General features: G+C 49.2%; 1 protein-coding gene across 2 annotated transcripts in view; it reads left to right on the top strand.

The window, feature by feature from the left end:
- Window positions 1–7,513, top strand: part of Kdm2b (lysine demethylase 2B) — a 121,641-nt gene that overhangs the window by 24,403 nt on the left and 89,725 nt on the right. For both annotated transcript variants that reach the window (XM_029533595.1, XM_021222574.2), the window contains exons 5-6: window positions 3,761–3,939; window positions 4,234–4,340. In XM_029533595.1, the coding sequence (XP_029389455.1) occupies window positions 3,761–3,939; window positions 4,234–4,340 (286 nt within the window). The remainder of the gene's footprint in view (window positions 1–3,760; window positions 3,940–4,233; window positions 4,341–7,513) is intronic.

Raw genomic sequence — 7,513 nt, 5'->3', positions numbered from 1 at the left:
GAGTTCAAATCCCAGCAACCACATGGTGGCTCACAACCACCTGTAACGAGATCTGACACCCTCTTCTAGAGTGTCTGAAGACAGCTACAGTGTACTTACATATAATAAATAAATAAATCTTTTAAAAATAATTAATAAATCTAAAAACAAAACAAAACAACCAAGAAATGGAAAAAATTTGGTTCATGACTGTGATCTCAGTATTTGGGAGATGGAGACAGGAAGATGGAGTTCTCTGGAGTTACCCTGTTGAGGTTACACGGAGCTACAGGAGACACTGTCTCAAAAAACCACAACCAACCAACCAACCAGACAAGCAGGCAGTGTGCTGGATCAGCCGCTGGATCAGCCGCTGGCCCTGAGGCTCTTCCTGCCTAACCTAGGTGAATGAGGCCGTAACCTTGAGGGGTATGGTGACTACACTGGTTTAACTCTGTTTTTTGTGGAGTGTGTCCGAGTCTCCATCCACCGTGTATTTGCCACGGAGATAATGAGGAACTCGGGTCCTTTCAGACCAGATGGCAGGTTCATGTTCCTCTCGAGTGCAGCACGCAGGAGGTGCCAGCTTCCTTAATCAGCCACCAAGAACTTGGCAGGCTCTATTGTGTCTGTTTTCTCCCCCCTTGAAGGCTCAGTCACTTCCTCCTTCCTGGCAGACATTCTAGAGACATACATTTTCCCATTTCACAGAGGAGGAAAGAAAGACCAAAGGTTTGCCTGTTGGCAAGGGAATCCAAGCCACACCGCGAGGCTTTCTGTCCCAGTCCAGAGCTGGCTCCTTTTTTTCTCTGGGGTGTTGTGAGAGGCATAAAGTTCATTGCTGGGGTGGAAGGCTGGACTTGGCTGAGCAGGACGCACTTGAGCTTTTCTGTTGGGTCGACATTCACAGGTGACGTGGCGTTCCACCTTGTATTTGATACTTGTTCAGTCCGTAGCTGTCGCGCATGCGTAGGTGTTGCGTGTAGTTTTAAATGTTCGCTTTCTGCCTTAGCCTGGGAGCTGGGATCGTGCGACCAGCCCCTCCCGACTCCCTTTTGTCCCACCTGGCTTTGGTGACTTGCATCAACTAGTCCCTGCTAACATCCTTGGCCCCGCCCCATAGCAGAGGCTACAGGCCATAGCTGCCCCCCCCCCCAGACCTTACGTAGCTATGGCTTTCTTCTAGCTCCAAAGTATGACAGAAACGCCCCTCTCTTTTTCCCTCTGTCTCTTTTTCCCCTTGGGACCCGTAAGCCCCACCTGTACCTTCTGTCTACCAATCCCCCACACACATATCTTTATTGACACGTCAAGAACCAATGGGGAACAAGACCTTAGCTACAGAACCTCCCCTTACGGCAGGGTGCCTTTTCGGGTGGTGGCTAACAGGGGGGCGGGGAAGAAGTCAAGAGAGCAGCACAGTCCTTAGCAGTCCTGACCAGTGCTGGGAGTGATGAAGCATCATTACAGTCTGGACAGGTGACCCTGGGTCATGTGACTTCCTCACACTCTAGAGCAGAAGGGTTGACAAGATTGGGATTGAAGTTCAAAGAAACCAAGTGTAGGCTAAGCTGGCTGGCCGGAGAGCCCCGGAGCACTGGGATCACAAATGCACCCTGTCACACATGGCTTTTTTATGTGAGTTCTGGGCACTGAACTCCATGTTCTCATTGTTGGAAGGCAAGGGCTGTGCCCCAAGTAAGACTTTGATCTATTTATTTAGAAACCAGGGCTGGAGAGCAGCAGGTAAGAGCACACCGACTGCTCTTCTTTCTGAGTTCAAGTCCCAGCAACCACATGGTGGCTCACAACTACCCATAAAGAGATCTGATGCCCTCTTCTGGTGTGTCTGTAGTGTACTTATTTATAATAATAAATAAACCTTTAAAAAAAACATACTTAGGAATGAACACTTTTTTTTAATTTTAAAAATTAATTTTTTTCCACCTATGAGTATTTTGCCTGATATGTGTATGATGTACCTCCAGAGGCCTGAAGAGAGGGCATGAAATCTCATGGAACTAGAGTTACGGGTGATCACTAGCCACCGTGTAGTGCCAGGGATCCAACTGAGATCTGAAAGATGACATGTTCTTAACCTTTGAGCCATCTCTCCTAAGAGAGCTTTATCTCTCTCTTTCTCTTTTTCTTTCTGTTTTCTGAAATAGGACCAATATAACAACTATTCATTTGGCATCCTAAGTTAATGTTTGAAACTCCTTATTTAAAAAAAAAAAAAGATGTATTTAAGCCAGGCAGTGGTGGCAAACACCTTTAATCCCAGCACTGGGGAGGCAGAGGCAGGCGGATTTCTGAGTTCGAGGCTGGCCTGGTCTATAAAATGAGTTCCAGGACAGCAAAAAAAAAAAAAAAGAAAGAAAGTATTTATTTATAGGAGTACATTGTTGCTGTCTTCAGACATACCAGAAGAGGGTATCGGATCTTATTGTAGATGGTTGTGAGCCACCATGTGGTTGCTGGAAATTGAACTCAGGACCTCTGGAAGAACAGTCAGTGCTCTTAACCTCTGAGCCATCTGTTCAGTCCCCCCAATCCCCATCCCCACCCCAAGAGAAATACTAAGGACTTTATTGGTAGGAAGTGTGGAGCCACCCTGGGGGTTTTAAAGTTGGGTCTTTGTTTGAGGAAGCTCATCCTGGCTCCAGTGTTAGTGTGAGTGCAAGGGGTTGGGTGTAGCCTGGAGATCCTGGGATGCCAGCTTGGAAAGCAGTTACAGTAGACTGTAGTGAAGGAGGAGGGAGACAGATGGTCAGGGTCAGGGATACTGACATGGCACCATATCTTAGCGAGGGTTACTGTTGCTATGATTAAAAACCATTGGGGGCTGGTGAGATGGCTCAGTGGTTAAGAGCACTAGCTGCTCTTCCAGAGGTCCTAAGTTCAAACCCAGCAACCATATGGTGGCTCACAACCATCTGTAAGGAGATCTGACGCCCTCTTCTGGTGTGTCTGAAGACAGCCACAGTGTGCTTACATATTATAATAAATAAACCGTTTTTTTTTTTAAAAAAAAAATCACCGAAGAACTGGGGAAGCAAGGGGTTTCTTATTTCATTCACAATTTTTATAACAGTTCATCATCAAAAGCAGTGAGGGCAGGAACCTGGAGGCAGGAGCTGATGCAGAGCCCATGGGGGATACTGGCTTTATTTGCTCCCCATGTCTTTCTCAGCCTGGCTCCTTCCAGAATCCAGGATCACCAGCCCAGGAATGGCTGGCCCCACCTACAACGGGCGGGGCTCTCCCACAGGACCACCAGCCCAGGGATGGCCCCACCCACAATGGGCGTGGCTCTCCCACATCAAACACTAAGAAAATGCTCTGTAGCAGAGATTCTCAACCTGGGGGTCTCTCAGGTTTCCTATGGCCATCAGAAAGCACAGATATTTATTTACATTATGATTCATAACAGGAAGTAGCAGTGGAAATAATTTTATGGTTGGGAGTCACCGTAACAGGAGGAATTGTATTAAAGGGTCGTACATTAGGAAGGTTGAGAACCGCTGCTCGTAAGGCTTGCCCAGTAGCCTGATCTTGCGGAGGCAATTTCTCAGTTGAGGCTCCCTCCTCTGATGGTTGCAGCTTGTGTCAAGTTGACATAATACTAACCAGCACACACAGTCGCTGGCAGACTGGGAAGAGAGGTGACGCGGGTTGGGAGCTCTATAGGAGAAGCCGCTGGGGGTTGCCGGGTGCTCCCTTGTGGCATCTGGAGCCCTTCTCTGGTCCGCAGTAAACAGTGTGTACGTTCTATCCCCAGGGAGCCGCCGGTTGGTGGATGTCATGGACGTGAACACCCAGAAGGGTACGGAGATGAGCATGTCCCAGTTTGTGCGCTACTACGAGACACCAGAGGCACAGCGGGACAAACTGTACAACGTCATCAGCCTCGAGTTCAGCCATACGAAGCTGGAACACTTGGTCAAGCGTCCCACTGTGGTAGGCCACTGCCTTTATGGTGCCTTTATGTCCTTGCCTGCCAGCGACCTGTTTTCCACGAGGCCAGCCTCTAAGCTGCCTGCTTCTAGAGATAGAGTGGTTGGGTGGGTGTGGCCGAGACCGATCCTTTAGGGCATGGTTGGGAAATGTAGGGCAGAGTTGGATCCGATGCCTGGAAGGGTGACGTGGGAGAGGCAGTCTAGCTGAAGGCATCCGGGGACTCCTCAGGCAGAGGAGTGGTTCTCTCTGGAGATGGCTGGGAGGGCTTACAACGGACGACGGATTGGCTTTCAGGTGGACCTGGTCGACTGGGTGGACAACATGTGGCCCCAGCATCTAAAGGAAAAGCAGACAGAAGCCACCAATGCCCTTGCCGAGATGAAGTACCCCAAAGTGAAAAAGTAAGATGGCTTCCCTGGTGGGGTGACTGGGGGAGGAATGGTCCTTGATGCCAGTCTCGGGGTTCCTTCAGAGATGGATTGACACCCGGCTGGACGGCAGTAGTGACATGAGAGATGAGTTCCTAGGTGTTGGAAACAAACTGCCATGTCATCTCCCAGGGGTCTAGGCCTCTGGGTCCTGGGATGGGGTCAGGCCTTTCTTCCTGTTGGCCCTGGAGCCTGCACACAGCTTCTTGGGAGGTGGTAATCTGAGAGGCGTGCTGGGAACTATCGCGGCAGCATCCATGTTTGTGCATGGGTACACATTTATCTGCTATTGAAACCTTGGTGTGACAGTGTCCCAGGAGGGACATTTTTCAGAGGGACATGTCTGAATTAGACACAGCGTTTGGAGCATCATGGGACTGGGGCTAGTCTAACCTTTTTCTCTCTTTAAAGATTTCCTTAATATGTGTGTATGTGTGAATGCCTGCATGTATAAATGTGTCCCACATCTGTGCCTGCTGCTTCATATTCCCTGGAAGGGCAAGGAGTTATGTCCATCTGATGTGGGTCCTGGGAGCCAAGCGCTCTCTCTCTCTCTCTCTCTCTCTCTCTCTCTCTCTCTCTCTCTCTCTCTTTCTCTCTCAGCAAGTGCCAGCTGTCCATCTCATTTCTATCCTCCTTGGTGTTGAGATTTAGAACCTCTGGTCCAGAAGTACCTTTGCCAAGCAATGCTCATTGCCACCTTAGTCCTCTGACATTCAGGCCAAGGTGGACAAAGGTACCTGTAGTTGAGATCAGAGCCCTCATTACATATCACATGACCAAGCACGTTCTGGGCCGGCTGTTCAATATGGGCAGCGGTACTTGGGAGTCCTCCCATATTAAGGGATATGAATAATGGGCCATCTGGAGGAGGAGGAGGAGGAGGAGGAGGAAGAGGAGGTCACCTTGGATGCTTCTACCATTATAGACCCTCTGTTTCTCTCCCCGAAATGGGAAGGAGATGCGGGCTTCCCAGAAAGACGGGCGCTGGCAGCATGGCTCTGTTAGCATCTCTCCTTAGTCCTGCTGCCAGCAGTGCCCAGGAAATCTCAGCCGTGAACTCCTCATTCCCTCAGCCCCACCATTTAGCCAGTGTTGAATGCAAACCAAGTACCAAGCTTTTGTGAGGCAGACTAGCACACTGGCCCCTGGGTCTCTCTCTTATTAATTCATGGACATTTTTCTTCCCTTTAAGCTAAAGTTCAATATATTGCCTGGATCTGGGCTGTATCAAAGGCAGAGAATGGGGTCCAGGTGCGGAGGGAGGGAGCGGGGCTCGTTTCCAATTCTGTTCTGTTGTGATTCAAACTGTTGAGTTGGATGAATAAGGCTAAGGGACTCCATCCACGCCCACCCTGTACAGAGCCTGCCCTGTAGCTTACAAGCCGCCACGTTTCTAGGCAAAGGGAAACAAATCCAGACAGGTCAATCCTTGCTCCTGTTCTTAAGCAGTCTTCTTGGAGGACAGGGAGCCGTTAACTTGGGGTTTGTTTCTTCTCGAGACAGGGTTTCTCTGTGTAGCCCTGGCTGTCCTGGAACTCGCTCTGTAGACCAGGCTGGCCTTGAATTCACAGAGACCTGCCTGCTGCCTCTGCCTCCCAAGTGCCAGAATTGAAGGCAGGAGCCAACATGCCGACTTTTCTTTAAAAATTATCTCAGCCGGGCGGTGGTGGTGCACGCCTTTAGTCCCAGCACTTGGGAGCCACAGGCAGGCGGACTTCTGAGTTCGAGGCCAGCCTGGTCTACAAAAGTGTGTTCTAGTACAGCCATGGCTATGCAGAGAAACCCTGTCTCGAAAAACAAAACAAAACAACAACAACAAAATCTCTTTATTATTATTATTATTACTATGGTTATTATTATTACTATAGCTATTATTATTACTATGATTATTATTCTTTGATCTTTTTTTTTTTTTTTTTTGTTCTTTTTTTTTTTTTTATTATGTGTAAGTGATGCATGTAGGGGCAGGGCATATACTACAGTGTGCACACCAAAGTCAGAAGTCAGGTCTTTGTGGGAACTGATCACATTCAGGTGACCGGGCATGTGCGGAAAGCCCTCTCTTTACCTGCAGGGCCACCTCTGGATCCTAACTGAGCTTTGTGGGGTGGGCGGGTGCACACGTGATGATTGGGAAGGGATTGGGAAAGGGAAGTGGTGAAGAGGGACCTGGAAGGAAGAAACAGATCATGCCCGGTCCCTTGACTGTTTCCTTTCATTCATTCATTCACTCATTCATTCAGCAATGGTGAATTGGGCATCATGGTTGTGCTGAGGACACAGGGTCGGGGAACTCTGTTCGATTTGTGGGGAGACAGGGTGTTAATCAAACAGTGACAGAAATACATGGAAACTGAACCCTGGGGGTCGTGAATCTACCAACAGAACGGTGAGGTGTCTTGGTGCTGGTCTGAAGTGAATCAGCCTGTAAGGGGTTCTCAGTTGATCCTAGAGCTCCCCGATAGAGCTAGTCTGGCTAACCAGCTCACTTTTCAAAGAGCCCCTGTCTGGGCCTCAGGAGGTACTAAGGACTACAGACAGGCTGCCCCACCCTGGAATTCCTGTGAGTCCTGGGGAATCCGAACTCGGGTCTTCCTAGCCTGGCAGGTGCCTTGTAAAAGCACTGAGTAGTTTCTCTAGTTTTGGGGGAAGGGTGGGTTGAGAGAGCCTCAGTGTATAGAACCCAGGATGAGCTCAATCAAATCCCCTGCCTCTGGGCTTTATACTGCTCCACTGTGGTCAGAGGTTTAGGAATTTGATGATCCTTGTGCCTGCACAAGTACCGGAGATTTTCCATCACCCCCTCTGCCCCCAACCCCATATTTCTGTTCCCCCGAGGTATTCTAAGCAGGGCAGGATACTTTCCAGTAGGCTTATATTCTGCAAATGCTCCTGCTGTGTGGATTGGAGGTGTGAGGAGGCTGCTGCCTGGCCTACATCCCAGCAGATGAGAAAAGAGGTGATCACACCTGGGCATGTATTTTAGGGAGTTAAATAGATCGTGCCGGGTGATATAAATTCATACTAAAGGCTGCCCTGCCTTTCTGAGTGCTTCCGCGTAGTCTGTACTTGATGGAAAGATTCCTTTAAACGTGTGCCCAGTGCACACTTAGGGACTCTCCAATTACCCAAACAATGGGGCA

The sequence above is a fragment of the Mus pahari genome, chromosome 23 (assembly GCF_900095145.1).
Source record: "Mus pahari chromosome 23, PAHARI_EIJ_v1.1, whole genome shotgun sequence".
Classification (NCBI taxonomy): domain Eukaryota; kingdom Metazoa; phylum Chordata; class Mammalia; order Rodentia; family Muridae; genus Mus; species Mus pahari.
Note: the sequence above shows the minus strand (reverse complement) of the source record. Positions and strands in the feature narration are given on the sequence as shown.